At 37.5% G+C, this 18,674-nt stretch overlaps 1 protein-coding gene across 1 annotated transcript in view; it reads left to right on the top strand.

Annotated features, from left to right (window-relative positions):
* The first annotated feature begins 878 nt into the window (after positions 1–878).
* EDC3 (enhancer of mRNA decapping 3) overlaps positions 879–18,674 on the top strand; it is a 54,571-nt gene continuing 36,775 nt past the window's right edge. The window contains exons 1-3 of the mRNA XM_037833397.1: positions 879–1,016; positions 14,942–15,152; positions 17,947–18,260. Of these exons, the coding sequence (XP_037689325.1) occupies positions 14,989–15,152; positions 17,947–18,260 (478 nt within the window). The 5' untranslated portion in view covers positions 879–1,016; positions 14,942–14,988. The remainder of the gene's footprint in view (positions 1,017–14,941; positions 15,153–17,946; positions 18,261–18,674) is intronic.

The raw sequence follows: 18,674 nt of genomic DNA on the forward strand, positions 1-18,674 counted from the left end.
CTGGAACACCAATGACTCCCAAACCCCTGTGTGCACAAAAGTTGCTGGAAAAAAAACTTTTAAGAAATAGACACCAGGACCCCTCCAGACCTAATAATACTGAATCTTTGGTGGTGGGGGAGGGGTGAGAGGGGACGATGTCTTTGGAGAATGTAAATTTTATAAAGTTCCTCAAATGATTTTGTAGAGCCAAGTTTTGAAACCACTGCTCTACTCTATGCTGCCTGCCCAAGAAGTGGTTCCCAAACCAGAAGTCAGGCTTCAAGTATCCTTGTAAACTTTAGGCTGGAAAATTCCTCATTACACTCAGTCTTGGCCATAAACACATGCTTTTTCGAAATCAAGACTATCAAGAGTATAAAATGCTAAAAGGGAGGAGAGGGGTTGTGGGTGATGCAGCCAAGCACAGACTGGCTGACTCTAACCCCCCAAATGGGCTTCAGCTTTTAAACTTGAGGATTAGCCACGGAAGGAATTTCTTGTTTCCTTTAAACCGTCGCGGGGTTGGCCTACTTCTTGCGTCTCAAAGCAGCGACTGAGCAAGGGCTGGATCTCAGGTCACCAGGAGCTTCCACTCTTGCTGGATTAGAGGGATTGGGGGGAACCAGGAGCTTTTCCTCAAGCCTACAAAGGAGGTGGAGTCCCCCAGATGTCTAAGTTTGGGAAAGGGAAGCGGGACCCTCGACTCTAACCAGGACTCCGTCCGAGGTGGGTATGTGAAGTGCGCAAAATGGCCACCCAGGCGCGGCTATGGAAGTCCACAGGGAGACCCTTCGCCGCGGACTATCAAGTTCTCGAATTTCCCGGGCGCACCGCCCCTCAACGGTCTCTCTTCCTGTTTCCAAGGCGTCGCGCCGGAAGTGACCTTCGATGGTGGCGTGGAGGCGCCGAGGTGCTTCCTGTGGGGCCGGCTGTGGGGGTCGGTGTGGAGAAGCTCCTCAATCCCTGGTTCCTTCACGGGTTGCGCGGTCGTCTGGTGTGGACTGCTGCCGAGGCGCGGGCCGGACGCCGCGGAGGTGGGACCCAGGGGAGGTGGCTGATTTGTCTGTGTCTGTGGGAGGGGGCTTCCGGGGTTGCCAACCGGGTCCGTCTTTAGGCTTCGGGTTCCGGGCCTTGTAGACCTTTACAGAGACAGACACCAGCTGGGGGCCGCATGGGTGGGCAGGGTGCCAAGTAGTAGGGGTTGTCCTAAGGGTTTGGTTTGAGGTGGGAGTCCGAGGACAGCGGGGTTCTAAATATCCAGAGAATGGCCTGAGTTGTGAGGCATTAGCGGCCTGGGCTCTTAGTACCGCCTTGTTGATGGCTACCGCAGCTCTCTTGTTCACTTACATACTTTGCTCCATACTTCAGTTTCCATGTGCACGATGAGATAGATTGGTAGGAAAGAGTGTGAGTGACTCACCAGTGACATAAATTCAGGACAGAGATGAGTCCGAGTCTGGAAGGAGAGGGTGGTGGAGAAATTAATGACATTGCCAGGGCGCAGCTTCTGCTGAATCCCAGGAACTTCCCCTTGATTCTTTCCTGCCCTTGGTGTAAATCTGCTTTTCTTACTATCAGTACCCTTTATGTGATGTTGACTGTATTTATCAGTAACTGTCTTGTTGAGTGGTTAAAGTGTTGTGGTGTGTGAGAGGCATAGTTCTTTCTGACTTGCCAGAAAGTCAGACCTGGCCAGTTTATACTCAATAAATCTCCAAATTGTGGAGCTAGGAGGAGTATTAAGAAACCTCTTTCCTTGTTACACATGAGGAAGCGAGACTTGGATGGTTTTTGTTCTCTTCCCTAGCCAATTTGCCACCTGTCAAAAATAGGTCTTAATTCCACAAAAAAAAAAAAAAAAAAAAAAAAAAAGGACTTTCTCCAAGCAGTTCACTATTTCAATCGGAAAACAGAAGGATCTTATTCTTTATTTATAAATGTCAGATAAGGTGTATTGAGCACAAAACTCCTCTAATTGTTTCACTCTGTATGAAGTGAAATTGTTGCCAAAAAATATGACTGATTAAAGTATTTTTTTTTTTACAGAAAAATCATGCAGAAAATTGAGAGTTCCCATATTTTCCCCCCACCTAAGAATTTTTTTCTCATTTCCTAGGGTAGGACTGTGGTACTAGAAAAGTGCCTCTTAAACTTTTTTGATCTCTGACCCACAGCTAGATACATTTTCCATCATGATTTTGTGTGCCTCCTGCATGCATGAGCACAAGCATGCTCACACACACACAGTGAAACAAAATTTACTTATTCTGTCTACAGATGACACCTTCTGATATTTTCTGCTGCATTAAAAGGGAAAATTAAAGGTGGCTGCAACTCACTAAATTGACTCTGATCACTAATGGGTCATGACCTGGAGTTTGAATAACATTGGATTAGAAACTATGTTAAGAGTCTTGTCATTCTTGAGATTCTGCCATTAATACAGAGTGGAAGATGTGTCATTTTTCCGTTCTTATCAAACAGAGGAGCAAGGTTACTAGAGTTCTTCTAAATTTTACCAAAACAATAAGAGAGGACATCCAAATTTGTATTTCAAAGAATTGTAGTCTCCATAGTGTGTCATAATTTTAGCAGGACATTTTGTAAGTCTTTTTGGATAACCTGGTGGGTGCGATAGGGGAATTTGCCAGGAGGTGGTAGATTTAGATGGAGTCATGACTTTGAGCATCTGTATCATGACTTTGAGCATCTGTATCTAGAGGGGTTTGATTTATGGATGTAATACAACTTAGAGCTGGGATGCTGGTGATTGGAGATAGGGCTCTATTTCTTTATACACAGTATGCGTTTGAAACCTTATCTGGAAGGTGTATTTACCAGATTTGTTGGCTATATGAGGAAAAAGTGTCATCTGATTAATAACTGTGCCAGAAAGCTAAAAGACCTCAAATTTGAGATGGAAGAGGCAGATAGATGTGAGGTATTTCACTTGGGTCTAAAAGATCAACTATACCAGTTATGAGGGTGGAAATGTGACTTAACAGGGAGGGGTTCATGTAATAAAAAGATGTGGGGTCTTAAACACCATCTGAATCAGTGGTGTGGTTGGGCTGTGAAGAGAACTGATACAACCTGCATTAGTAGATTGTGTTAGGAGAATGTAAAATATAGAATGAGCAAGATTGCATCACTTAAGCGCAGCTCTGGTAGGTTCATACCTGGAATATTAGGTTTAGATCTAGTTACTCAGAGTAAATTTATATGAAGAAGTTAAAAAGGAGTCAGAATTTGTTACATTTTAAAAATAATTTTTTGATGGCTGACTGAAGATATAATGGAGTTGCTTTGGCAGGAGTGATTTTCCCCCCTTGTCATTTCAGGCTTAGGTATAGGCTGGGTCAGTGGTCTTAAAACATTTTTACTTGGGAGTCCCCAAAAGATTGGAAAATCTGTGTATCTCTTACTCACTTTCAAGGTGGATCTGAAATTCTTCATCAAATTTAAATAGTTTAGATAGTTTAGAATGTAATTTCTGACATGTAAATATTGACATTTAAAAATAAATACAAAATTATTTAAATACAGTAGCAATTTGATGTTTTAAACATATGCAAAAAAGCTTTTTTTAAAAAAACTATAAGATACATATAATATAGTCTATTACTTGATTTTCAGGTGATAAACTAACCTTGCATCCCTAGATTGAACCCCTTCTACCATGGTGTTTAGTACTTTTTATATGTTGCTGAATTCAGTTTGCTAATATTTTGTTAAGAGTTTTTCTTGAGGGATATTGGTCTGAGGTTTTCTTTTCTTACGATGTCTTTGTCTGGCCTTAATCTTTTCTACCATACTGAATTAGGATGGTTACTAGATATTTTCTATTAAGTTCCCTGCCATTCCCAAGATTTTGATTCTACAAAAACCTTTCCAGATACATGGAAACTACCTAATTTTACAGAAGTCTGTAACTAACCAAGTACCTGTCTACTTAAGAAATGGAAGTAGAAGCAAATGAACTTTGTTAACAAGATATTGATTGAATAATAGTTTGCTAAGTTTCTGAGTTCAACATCATTACAGTACCTTAGAAATGACAGAAATAATTTCTTGGGGGACAAAAAGTATCAGTGAAATAAGAGTACATAAAATTTGTTTAGGAAGAGACCACTGCATTCCCAACAAAATGAGTAGAATTAAATAGAGTGATGATACCAAGTGTTGGTGAGGACATGGAACAACAAGAACTTGCATACATTGTAGCTGGGAGTATAAAATGATACCATTTTGAAAAACTGTTTGGCAGTTTCTAATAGAGCCAAATGTAATATCTACTCTATGACTTCACAGTTCCATTCCTGTATATACCTAGCAGAAATGTGCATTTGTCCACCAAAAAGACATGCAAGAATGTTAATTCTTTTTTTTTTTTGTGATTGTTCACATGCCATACAATTATCCAAAGATCTGAAGTGTACAATCAGTTGCCCCCAGTACCATCATACAGCTGAGCATCCATCACCACAATTAATTTTCGTTCAATTTTTAGAACATTTTCATTACTCCAGAAAAGAAATAAAGACAATAATTCTCTATTGATAGTAGCCCCAAACTGAGAATAACCCAACTGTCTACCAACAAAAGAATGGATAAATACATTGTGGTTTATTTATAAAATAGAATACTGCATAGCTAGGAGAAAGAGCAAACTATTACTATATGCACAGCAGAGATGAATCTCACAGATATATTGAGTGAAAGAAGCCAAGCACTTTAAAAGAGAACCTTTATGAGTCCATTCATATGAATTTCAAAAACAAGCTAATCTTTGATGATAGACATCAGAGTAATGGTTACCTTTGGGGAACACAGTGGAGCCTTTGGAGGTGTTGGAGATATTCTGTATCTTGATTTGGGTGCTGGTTACATATTTTACAATATGTAAAAAATTTATTGATAAAAATGTAGACAATAAAAAGCATCAAAGATTGATCCCTTTTATAGCTCCTATATTTCCTGCTGCTTCAGCTGAAGCCCTTTCAATATGAAGATGTTAGTCCTGTAATTGATGAAGCCCCCAAGCTTAGTGAATTCATCTGTTTTGGAACACAGTTGATCGTGCTCCACTTGTTTTAGATTTACTGTTTTCTGTAAAGGAATTTTAAAAATCAAATAAACCTATTTGATGGGTTTTGAGTAATGCATTAATTTACATAGAAGTTTCTGATAATAAAAGGGCAGTTTGTTACATGTTCATTGTTTACTTTTTAAGATATTCTATTAATGTAGAACTAAATAGAAAAGTACATTAACTATCAATCCCCATTTTAAAATTACCTTAAAAATCTATTTAGTTGTTAACATAATAGAAACTTGAAAGTGCATACTGTCTTAAAGATGTATATTGAATGAAGGAGAAGTAATAAAAGCCTTTTCAAATCTGGTTAATTTCTGGTATCTTATTACAGCTTTTTATTCTGCAGCTGTCTAAAATAAGCATCAGAATAGCATGATGGAATATAAGTGATAGGAAAGGAAATCCATGCCTTTGTGACATTAAGTAGGTAATTCTCAAGGAGAAATAAGCCTAAAGTATGGATATCTTGTACCTTTTTACCTTCATTTTTGTGGTAATTGTGTTGCATTGGCAATTTACCCCATCTCTTAAATTATTGTAAATATATTGATAATTGTTGCAACTCAGTGATGGTACATGGGGGTTCGTTGTGCTCTTTGCTCTGCTTTTGTGTGTGTTTGAAGATTTTCATAATAAAATGTTAAAAAATTCTTGACTGATCCTGCTAATGTATTGTTTCTTTTATTTTCTGTTCTGTCAGCATCGTTTTGTGATATTTGCTTAGGTAGTCAGATAACTGGAGAACAGCCCAGAGTTTGATTAATCCATTCAGCTGGGCTCTTTAGCGCTTTGTGTTTCTGATGGGACATACTCTGTTTATCACAGTAATGCTTTTTATTGCTCTTTTATATATACTGTTTTGCTTTTTTCTTATTTTAGATTTTATGTTTTATTTAGATACACCTCTGAAACTAATATTTGAAGACAGCTTAAAATGCTGTTCTTTTCTTTTTTCTCCTATTTTTCATGGAAAACTCTGTGCTAGTGTGTAATTTTGTGCTTAGTATTGTATATTTTGTTCATGTTTATCTGCCAGCTGTTTCCTGAGTTCCTTCTCTGTAGGGCAGTGTTATATTTCATACTTTAAATAGGATTTTGCAGAGTATACGTCAAAGATACTGTATTTTTAAAACTATTTTCAAAAGTCAAGACATTTAGATATAAATATTTAGTTACTCTAGACTTTGAGTGATTAGCTTCTATCAGATTTATTACATCCAATTCATTCATTCATTGAGTAAATATTTAGAGTTCCTCTTCCATCCTAGCCTTTTACTAGGCTGAATAAAACAGACAAAGTCCTTTGTCTTTGTGGAACTTACATTATAGTGGGGTGAGACAGCCAATATAAACAAATAATGTAATTCATATGCTGATTTGTTTTGAGATAATAATACAGAGTGATGTGTTGGAGAATGATAGGAGTAGCTACTTTATATTGAGTGGCTAGGGAAGGCCTCTTTGAGGGGGTAACATTTTAGCAGATACTGGAAAGACAGGATGTAACTAACTTTAAAAAGCTGGGGAAGGAGTGTTCTGGGAATGGCTGGTACAGAGTTCTCGAGAGAGCAAGCTTGATATGTTTGAGGAACAGTAAGAAGGCTGGTGTATCTGGAGAATAGTGGGAGGGGAGTAGCAAGGGATGAAACTATAAAGATGAGCAGAAATCAGATCCTATTGGTTCTATATTCCCTGGAAAGGAAGTTGAACTTGATTATAAGTAAGGTTAGAAGCCCCCAAATGGTTTTAAGCTGGAATGTGACATGAACTGATTTACGCTGTAAGGTGTGCGTAACACATTGGAGGGGCATGACACATTGTGCGTCCAGGGTGTGCGTAACACATTGGAGGGGCAAGAATGGAATCAGGGAGACCATTTAATGTCTTGCAATGATGAGGTGATGGTGGCTTGGACTAGGATGGTGGTAGATAGAGATAAATTGACATATTTTTGAGGCGATGACAACAGGACTTGCTGATGTGTTTGTTGAATGTGGGGTGAGGGACAGGAAGGAATCAAGGATGATAGCTTGTTTTTGGCCTAAGCAACTGGGTGGATTTGGTTCCATTTATTGAGATGGGAAAGGCTTGGGAAGGAACAAATTGGGGGGTGTTGAGTGTTGGCTGGGAAGTCAAAAATTTGCTTTTGGACATTTATGAGATGATGATAGATATCTGGCTATTCACTGTCCTATGTGTGGGTTTGTTTTCATTTTCTTTTGTGTTTTGCGTTAAACTTTTCTTTGGGAGTTGATCTTTTATACTCGAGGAAACGATAAATACACTGGTGTTTTATAGTGTTTATGTAGGGTACATATACTTTTCCCCCTCTTTTATTGAGGTATAGTTTGCATACAGTAAAATGTACAGATGTTAGGTGCACAGTTCAGTGAGTTTTGATAAATGTATGCACCCTTGTCTCTGTTGCATCAGTAAAGAAACAACATTTCTGTCATGCCAGATTCCTTTGTGCTCCTTTCCATCAGCCCTCCCATCCTAGAGGCAATCACTGTTCTGATTTTTCTCACCATCAAGTAGTTTTGCTTGTTGTAGAGATTCTTATTAATTGACTTATATGTACTCCTCTCTGTGACTTCTTTCACTTGATTTTTGAGAGTCATTCCTGTTCTTGCATAAATAGTTTGTTCTTTTTTATTGTTGAGGTAGTGTTCAATTGTGGGATTATACCGCAGTTTATCTAGTCTCCTCTTTATGGGCATTTGGATTGTCCACTTTTTGGCTATTGTGAACAAAGCTACTATGTACATTGTGTACAAGTCTTTTTGTGAGTATACATTTTTGCTTCTTTTGGTTAAATTCTAAGAATGAAATTTTGGGTCTTAGAGAGGTGTGTGTTTAACATTATAAAAAACTGCCTAACTCTTTTCCCCAAAGTGGTTGTATCATTTTACACTCTGTCAGCAATGTGTGAGAGTTCCAGTTCCACATGCTCACACACCCTCACACATATTTGGTATTAGCTGTTCTTATAATTTTAAGCCATTTTAAAGGATGTAAAATGGTATCTCATGTTTTTCAACTTCTGCAAAAAGACCAGCTGGGATGTTTGTTAGATCTATAGATCAATTTGGGGAGAATTGACAACAGTAAGTTTTTCAACCCATTAACATGATATGTCTCCATTTATTTACTTATTTAATTTTTCTCAGCAGTCTCATAGTTTTTGTTGTGGAGGACTTGCACATTTTTTGTTAGATTTATTTCCAAGTATTTTATGTTTTTTTTTTTTTATTAAATTCAGTTTTATTGAAATACATTCACACACCATACAATCATCCATGATATACAATCCACTGTCCACAGTATGATAACATAGTTATGCGTTCATCACCACAGTCTACTTCTGAACATTTTCCTTACATCAGAAAGAACCAGAACAAGAATTAAAAAAAAAGTGAAAAAAAAACACCCAAATCATCTCCCCATCCCACCCCATTTGTCCCTCAGTTTTTATCCCCATTCCTTCACCCATCCACACACTAGATAAAGGGGGTGTGATCCACAAGGTCCTCACAATCACACTGTCACCCCTTGTAATCTACATTATTATATAATTTTCTTCAGGAGTCCAGACTGCTGGGTTGGAGTTTGGTAGTTTCAGGTATTTACTTCTAGCTATTCCAATACATTAAAGCCTAAGAGGTGTCATCTATATAGTGCATAAGAATGTCCACCAGAGTGACTTCTCGACTCCATTTGGAATCTCTCAGCCACTGAAACCATGTCGTCTCCTTTTGCATCCCCCTTTTGGTCAAGAAGATACTCTCAGTCCCACAATGCCCGGTCCACATTCATCCCCGGGAGTCATACTCTGCGCCGCCAGGGAGATTTACACCCCTGGGAGTTGGGTCCCACGTAGAGGGGAGGGCAGCGAGTTCACCTGTTGAGATGGCTCAGAGAGAGAGAGGGCCACGTCTGAGCAACAAAGAGGTACTCAGGGGGAGACTCTTAGGCACCATTACATACAACTTTAGACTCTCCTTTGTGGTAATGAGCCTCACAAGGGCAAGTCCCATGCTCGACGGCTCAGCACATCAAACTGCCAGTCCCAATGTTTGTGACAACATATGCTAGGGGATCAGCATCTCAAAGTTTAGAGATAGGCATTACAATTCAGGGATAGAGTTAACTGTTGTAAGAGCTTACAATTTAGGGACTATTACAATTATTGTGTCCACGTTAGGCTATGTTCTAAGATTCAATTCTGAGTTTACACATTGTAGTTAGTCCATATTGGTGAGGCATCATCCCTCTCACCATGTTTTCTCCAACACTTTTACTCCTACACATAAAATTTTTCCTACAATTTTATAGAGTTATATTCACATACCATACATTTATCCACAGTGTACAATCAGTTGTTCATGGTATCATCATAAAGTTGTACATTTATCACCACAATCAGCATTTGAACATACTGATTACTACAAGAAAAATTGGTTTTGTTTTTTTTTTTTTTTTAGCAATAAGAAAAAATGATAAAAAGAAAAATAACATGTCATACAATACAATATACTACTAAGGACAGCAGATAACACCACTACCAAGAATCCCGTATTACTCCCCTATATCCCCTTCTCATATACATTTAGCATTGGCGTATTGCCTTTGTTACATTTAATGGAGGTATATTACAGTGTTACTGTTGACCATAGACTCCAGTTTGCTTTGATTATGTTTTTTCCTGAATACCATCCCTTTTTCAAATTTCTACATGGTTGACATTCATTTGCTTTCCCACATGCAAAAACATTTTTGTATTTGTATATTTAGTAACAGTCATTGGCCACTCCAGTTTTTGCCACGTTGTACAGTCCCAATCTTTATCATCTATCTCTTCCTCTGGTGTCATACACTCTCCCATCCCACCTCTCCCAGCTTTAATCACAGACATCTTTGTTCAGTGTACTTAAAATACCATGCTACCATCACACAGTATTATGCTATCTATTTCTGGATCTATGCAATCAATCCTAAACATTCTGTAGTCCTTCAGCATCAAATGGCTGATCTCTGCCCTCTTTCTATCTCCTGGTCGCCTGTGTTGTCAGCTTTTAACTCCCAAAGTTTGTTCATTAATGTCTGTTCATATTAGTGAGACCATACAGAATCTGTCCTTTTGTTTCTGGCTAACTTCACTCGACATAATGTCCTCAAGGTTCATCCACATTATTACATGATCCATGTCTTTGTTCTGTCTTACAGCTGCATAATATTCCATCATGTGTATATACCACAGTTTGTTTATCCACTCGTCCTTTGATGGACATTTGGGCTGTTTCCATCTCTTGGCAATTGTGAATAATGCTGCAATAAACATTGGTTTACAAATGTCTGTTTGTGTCTTAAGTTTCAGTTCCTCTGAGTATATACCCAGCAATGGAATAGCTGGGTCATATGGCAAATCTGTATTTAGCTTCCTGAGGAACCTCCATACTGTCTTCCAGAGTGGTTGCACCATTCTACATTCCCACCAACAATGAATAAGTGTGCCTCTTTCTCCACATCCTCTCCAGCACTTGTCATTTTCTGTTTTTTGGATAATGGCCATTCTGATAGGTGTGAGATGATATCTCATTGTGGTTTTGATTTGCATTTCCTTAATAGCCAGTGAAGTTGAGCATTTTTTCGTATGCTTTTGAGCCATTTGTATTTCCTCTTCAGAAAAATGTCTGTTCATGTCTTTTGCCCATTTTTTAATTGGATTGTTTGTCTTTCTGTTATTGAGATGCAGGATTCCTTTATATATTCGGGATATTAAACCCTTATCTGATATGTGGTTTCCAAATATCATCTCCCATTGTGTAGGTTGCCTTTTGACTTTTCTGACAAAGTCCTTTGATGTACAAAAGTGTTTAATTTTGAGGAGATCCCATTTGTCTATTTGTTCTTTGGTTGCTCGTGCCTTGGGTGTGAGGTCTAAGAAACCACCTCCTTTCACAAGATCTTTAAGATATTGCCCTACATTTTCTTCTAAGAGTTTTATGGTCTTGGTGCTAATGTTCAGGTCTTTGATCCACTTTGAGTTAATTTTGGTATAAGGTGTGAGATGGACATCCTCTTTCATTCTTTTGGACATGAATATCCAGTTCTCCAAACACCATTTATTGAACAGGCTGCTCTTTCCCAGTTGCTTCGGCTTCACTGCCTTATCAAAGATCAGTTGTCCATAGATGTGAGGGTCTACTTCTGAACACTCAGTTCGATTCCATTGATCAGTATATCTGTCCTTATGCCAGTACCATGCTGTTTTGAGCACTGTAGCTTTGTAATATGCTTCAAAGTCAGGTAGTGTGAGACCTCCCACTTCACTCCTCTTTCTCAAGACATTTTTGGCTATTCGGGGCACCTTACCCTTCCAAATAAATTTAGTTATTGGTTTTTCTATTTCTGTAAAGTAAGTTGTTGGGATTTGAATTGGTATTGCATTGAATCTGTAAATCAGTTTAGGTAAAATTGCCATCTTAACTATATTTAGTCTTCCAATCCATGAACATGGTATGTTCTTCCATTTTTTCAGGCCTTGATCAATTTCTTTTAGCAGTTTCTTATAGTTTTCTATGTAAAGGTCTTTTGTGTCCTTGGTTAAGTTTATTCCTAAATACTTGATTCTTTTGGTTGCTATTGTAAATGGGATTTTTTTCTTGATTTCCTCCTCTTGTTGCACATTACTTGTGTATAGGAACACTACAGATTTTTGCATGTTGATCTTGTAGCCTGCTACTTTGCTGTATTCATTGACTAGTTCTAGTAGCTTTGCTGTAGATTTTTCTGGATTTCCTACATATAGAATCATGTCATCTGCAAATAGTGAAAGTTTTACTTCTTCCTCTCCAATTTGGATGCCTTTTATTTCTTTTTCTTGCCTAATTGCTCTAGCTAGAACTTCCAGCACAATGTTGAATAGCAATGGTGATAGTGGGCTATTTTATGTTTTTTAATGCTGTTATAAATGGTATTTTTAAATATTTTCATTTATTTGTTGCTATTATTAGAATGCTGTTCATTATTGTATGTTGAACATATATCCTGTGACCTTGATATATTAATTTACTAGTTCCAGTAGGTTTTTATTTTTGTAGATTCTTTAGGATTTTCTTTGTACACAATCTATCATGTACTTTGCAAATAAAGGCGGTTTTATTTCTTCCTTTCCGATATTTATGCTTTGAATTTCTTTTTCTTGTTGTATTACACTGCCTAGGGCCTACAATATAATGTGGAATAGAAATAAAAGTGAGAGTGGACATCCTTGTCTTGGATGCTCCCCTTTTTGTCAGATTATTTTTCTGCATTCATTGATATGATCATATGATTTCCTCATTTATTTTGTTAACATGGTGAAATAACATTGATTTTTAAAATATTAAATCAAGCTTGCATTCTAGGAGTAAATCCTTCGTAATCCTACATAATCATGATATATTGTCCTTTTTTAATATATTGTTGGATTTGATTTGTTGAAGATTTTTAGTCTATATATATATATTTTTTTTTTTCTTGTAATGCCTTTTTCAGGCTTCACATCAGAGTTATGCTGGCTTCATTGAACAAATTGGGAAGTATTTCATTGTTTTATATTTTCTGAAAGTTTATAAAAGATTGGCATTATTTCTTTAAAAGTTTGATAAATTCGTTGGTGAAGCCATCTATGCTTGGAGTTTTCTTTGTGGGAAAGTTTTAAATTGCACACTCAATTTTAAAAATAGATATAGAGCTATTGAGATTTTGTTTCTTTTATCAGTTTTGGTAACATTTGTCTTTCAAAGAATTTCTGTATTTCATCTAAGTTGTCAAATTTATTGACATAAAGTTGTTATCTTTTTAATGTTTGTGACGTTCCCTTGTTCATTGCTGATATTTATAATATGTGCTATATCTTTTTTTCTTGATTAGTCTAGTTAGAGGTTTATCAACTATATTAATATTTTCAAAGAATTAATTTTTGGTTTTGTTTATTTTTCTTAATTATTTTCTATTTCATTGATTTCTGCTCTTTAGTATTTCCTTTCTATTTACGTTGGGTTTAATTTGCTTTTTTTTCCCCTAGGTTCTTTTTTTTTTTTTTTTTTTTTTTTTTTTTTTTTTTAAATCATCATTTTATTGAGATATATTCACATACCACGCAGTCATACAAAACAAATTGTACTTTCGATTGTTTACAGTACCATTACATAGTTGTACATTCATCACCTAAATCAATCCCTGACACCTTCATTAGCACACACACAAAAATAACAAGAATAATAATTAGAGTGAAAAAGAGCAATTGAAGTAAAAAAGAACACTGGGTACCTTTGTCTGTTTGTTTCCTTCCCCTACTTTTCTACACATCCATCCATAAACTAGACAAAGTGGTGTTTGGTCCTTATGGCTTTCCCAATCCCATTGTCACCCCTCATAAGCTACATTTTTATACAACTGTCTTCGAGATTCATGGGTTCTGGGTTGTAGTTTGATAGTTTCAGGTATCCACCACCAGCTACCCCAATTCTTTAGAACCTAAAAAGGGTTGTCTAAAGTGTGCATAAGAGTGCCCACCAGAGTGACCTCTCGGCTCCTTTTGGAATCTCTCTGCCACTGAAGCTTATTTCATTTCCTTTCACATCCCCCTTTTGGTCAAGAAGATGTTCTCTATCCCACGGTGCCAGGTCTACATTCCTCCCTGGGAGTCATATTCCACGTTGCCAGGGAGATTCACCTCCCTGGGTGTCCGATCCCACGTAGGGGGGAGGGCAGTGATTTCACCTTTCAAGTTGGCTTAGCCAGAGAGAGAGGGCCACATCTGAGCAACAAAGAGGCATTCAGGAGGAGACTCTTAGGCACAAATACAGGGAGGCCTAGCCTCTCCTTTGCAGCAACCGTCTTCCCAAGGGTAAAACTTATGGTAGAGGGCTCAACCCATCAAACCACCAGTCCCCTATGTCTGTGGTCATGTTAGCAACCATGGAGGTGGGTCCCCTAGGTTCTTAAGATGGAAGCTTAGATCATTGGTTTCAACCTTTTTTTCTAATAGAAGCATTTAAAGTTGTAAATTTCCCTTTAAGCACTGGTTTAAGCACCTCCCACAAATTTTGATATGTTGTATTTTCATTATGATTGTGTCTGAACTATTTTCTGATTTTCCTTGTGATTTCTTCTTTGATCCATGTGTTATTTAGAAATGTTTTGATTAATTTCCAAGTACTTGGGAATATTCTAAATATCTTATTGTTACTGATTTCAAATTTAATTCTTTTGTGGCCAGAGAATATACTCTGCAGGATTTCATTCCTTTGAAACTTATTTATACTAGTTTAAGGCCCAGCAGATTTTCATGGACTTCGCAAGTAGACTTGAAAAGAACTTATTATGTCTGTAGTTCTTAGGTGTAGTATTCTATAGTGCCTTTAAACTGTTTTTTTTTTTTTTTTAATGTTGTTCAGAGTTTATCATTCTCATCAGCAGGAGGGTTTGTCTGAAAATGAACTATTCTGGCATTACTTTTTCACATATTATTTCTTGGAAGTATATTCTCTTTGAAAGCATTCTGGTGACAGAGATATTAAAATACAGGAGATTATAGTTTGTGTGATTTGTTGTCAAGGTAAATATCTTATCCAGTGTATGTGCTTTAAAGCAACTAAAAGATCTTTATATATGTTAAGTGATATTGCTTAATTCATTAATATATACAGTCCTACTAAAAAAGAATTTTTTTTATTTCCTACGATTTATTACCTCAGTTAAGAATGGGACAGAATATGTATTATTTAGCAACACCTGGTACAGAACCTGACACATAGTAGGCACTGGGTTAATATTTATTGAATTAAATTAAAGATTTGTCTGTTTGTCAAGGTACACTGAATGATTCCTTCTCTTCACGGTGGTCTCATATCTGAAACATGGCTACGGATTGGCTGGGCAGTATTGTGTCCATCAACTGTGGAGATAGCTTGGGTGTCTATCAGGGAAGAGTGTCAGCAGTGGATCAGGTCAGCCAGACCATTTCTCTCACCCGGCCTTTCCACAATGGAGTGAAGTGCCTCGTGCCAGAGGTCACCTTTAGGTGGGTATCCTGACTGATTATTCCATATTCGGCCACGTAGTCTGTGGAGCTTGAACACAGGTCTTATTACCAGTATTCTCTTGCATAGGGCTGCTTTTTTGTTTGTTTGTTTGTTTTTTAAATATGTAATGTCCTTCTTTATCCCTGGCTTGTTTATAAATATTTTTTGCCTGATATTGACACAGCCACTTCAGTGTTCTTTTGATTAGTGCTGCATCATACGCATTTTCATTTTTTACACTTATTCCTATATTTTTGAATATGTGAAGTATTTTTTCTTGTTACTATTTATAGGTTGGTGTTTTCTCCTCCAATATGGCTACCTCTCTGCCTTCTAAATGGAGTATTTTGACAACTTATAATTATCCGTATAGTTGAGCTTAAATCTCCATATGTGCATGTGTATGTGTATGTATATGTGTATGTATATGTATTTGTATATTGCCACCACTGGTGTATTAGCTAAATCTCCCTTCACATTTTTTTAATAGTGGTTGTTAAGTTTTACAATATACATATTTAACTTATGGCAATCTATCTTCAGATGCTATTATACCAATTAGAATGTAGGATAAAGCATAGGGCTGCTTTTGACTAGAGTCTTGTTAGGGGTGAAATTTGTAGTCTTAATGGTTCAGGGTTTGTGATACCTTTTTTTGTCTCTATCAAGTATTTTATTATTTAAATGGGTCAATTTCAGGATAATCTTTATTTTTTCTTTTATGGTTTCAGATTTTCTTTCTTAGTTTTACATTACTTTTTCCTATCTATGGTCTTTACTGATTTTTTCCCCTGTATAAATGTCTCTCTCTTCGTAGGTTTGTATATAATTTATCCCCAGAAGCACATTGTATAGTCAATAGCTGAAGTCCTTAGTTACCAGAAAGTATTTTTTAGTATTTGCCAACAGATCTCAAGTTCAATTGTCCTCACATCTCTTTTTTCACCAACTTGGCAGGCAGCCCCCCTTTCTCTGGTAGGAAAAAAAAAAAGAGGCTTCTTTGACTTTCTGGGCAATTCCCTCCCTCTATGTACACACATAACCTCTTCTGTAGGTGTACCTATTCTTATTTCTACCTCCTTTGCAGTCTCAATGGAAGAAGTATCCCATATATTCAGGGCTACTTTGTCATGTATGCTCTATATGCAATCCCTTTCTACCTCCTTTGGGATCCTACTCTATCTATTCTGTGTCCTCAGTCTCAATCTTTATACATCTCTTTGCTCTTTAAATTCTGACATTCCCAGGCCTCCCTCATATTAAAAAACAGCCCCTTGCCCCACCTTGCATTTGCCACTGGGTATTGCCCTGACATTTCCCATCCCTTTATACCCACAATTCTTTACAGCAAAGCAGTCTGTCTTCACTCCTTTGTGACCTCATTCTCCATTCCCTCCTTACCCCCACTATTTTCTTTTTTTCTGATTTTACCATCTTGCTGAACTAGCGCTTGCCAAGGATGTAGATGACCTAATTGCCAAATTCAATGGCAGTGTCTCAATTCTAATCATATTTGAATACTCCCTCACTTTTGAAGTGCCGTCTTCTTTTAGTTGCTCTGTCATATCTTATCTTTGGTTCTTTTCTTGGTCTGTATTTTCTCTAGATGATCTCATGTGTATGTTTTTATATGTTAATGAGACCCCCAAATCTTATTCTTTAATTTAAATCCATTATCTGAGCTCTAGACAGTTTATTTTAATTGTCTATTGGTCATTTCCACTTGGATATCCCACAAGGTATCTTAAATTCTTTAAGGATCAAGGAAGATCTTATGTTTACTTACATATTTCTTTGTCCAAAGGTCTACCCATTATTGGTGACTAATAACACCTTTCACCCAACTTAGAAACTTAGGAATCATTATAAACTCTTCTTTCTCTTTAATCTTCATGTTCAGTTAGTCACCATATCCTGAGGATTCTAATGTCTCTTGGCTCCATTCTTCCTTTTCCCTTTGCATTGTAACTTGTCATGTTCATCTCCTTTTGTTTCTTGCCTGGTCTGCTATCTGATGCCCTCACTGCTAATTTCTCCACCTTCCCTACAGTTACCAGAAAAAGCCAAGGTAATCATGATCTGACACCTGGTTACTTCTGCAGCCTTACCTGCGGATGGTCATCTATCTACAAGCATCTTTCCTTTAGTAAAACCGTAGCACTTGCAGTTCCTCAAATGGGCCACATTTTCTTAATCGCTGAGCCTCTGTCCAAGATACTTTTTTCCCTACCATCCTCTACTTGGCCAACTCTTATTCCCTCTTCCCCAAAGACTTAGTATAACTGTTGCATTCACCTCCACTAATCTAACTTAGATATTTTGCTTCTGGACTCTTTAGTCCCCTGCGCATACTTAAATCATAGCATTTAACACTTTTGACTGATTGTCTCTTTATCTTTTCCCCTGACCAGACTATGAGTTCCATGTGGGCATGTACTGGTTTTCATCTCTATATACCCACTTCTAGCACAGGACTTCGCATATAGATGTATACCTCTTGAATAAGTAAATGAATGAAAAAAAAAAACTTCATAAAGCAATTCTTGGCAGTCTAACATGATAATGATAGGTTTGTTGTTAACAGTGGGTCTCTTTTTAAAGACTGGTTCTCTGTCAGTTAAATACTAGTGACTGAGCCCTGTCTCTGAGGGTTCTGCCACCTTTCCTAGTCTTTGCCTCTGGTACTCATTGAAATGCAGCCCTGCAAAGGTGTAGCTGGTTTTGCAGTTGATCCTAGTTTCATTATTGTTGTCTTTATTATAGTTTTGAGATTTGCACTCTTATGTATTTCAGGGCAGGTGACATTACGGAATTAAAAATTCTGGAGATTCCAGGTCCTGGAGACAACCAACATTTTGGAGACCTTCATCAAACAGATTTAGGCCCCTCTGGTGTTGGGTACCAAATGGGTATCAGTCAGAATGGCATGAGCAAGTTAGTCAAAAAGCCAACCAGCAGTGCCCCTCAGAACATTCCTAAGAGGACAGATGTGAAGAGCCAAGACGTTGCTGTTTCCCCCCAACAGCAACAGTGCTCCAAAAGCTATGTGGACAGGCACGTGGAATCCTTGAGTCAGTCCAAAAGTTTCCGTCGTCGGCACAACTCCTGTAAGTATGGTCAAGTTGTTATTTCTTCTTAACCTGAAACAAAAGTCCGTTATTACCCTAATGAAAAAGGATGCTGGCAGAACTTCACAAAAATATAGCATGGTTCTTTTATTCTAACACTATTCCCTCAAGATGCTAAGGGAAAGGAAATAAGCTGTTAGAGATACATGCCAGCTTCCTGCCCTATCTCACTACTTCCATTCCTTCAAGAAGAGTCAGTGATCTGCCTAGAGCTCATTGAGACTAACAGTGATGGTGGAGATGACTGACCACGAACCTGTAGCTGGGCTGTTCCAGGGGATTTTTTTTTTTGTTTTTTTTTTTGTTTTTTTTTTTTTGGTTGGGTCTCCTCCAGGATCATGAAGCGTTGCACAAACATGTAGAAGGCAGACAGGAAGTTGGGGACACTCAGCA

Source organism: Choloepus didactylus, chromosome 4 (assembly GCF_015220235.1).
Source record: "Choloepus didactylus isolate mChoDid1 chromosome 4, mChoDid1.pri, whole genome shotgun sequence".
NCBI classification, from domain to species: domain Eukaryota; kingdom Metazoa; phylum Chordata; class Mammalia; order Pilosa; family Megalonychidae; genus Choloepus; species Choloepus didactylus.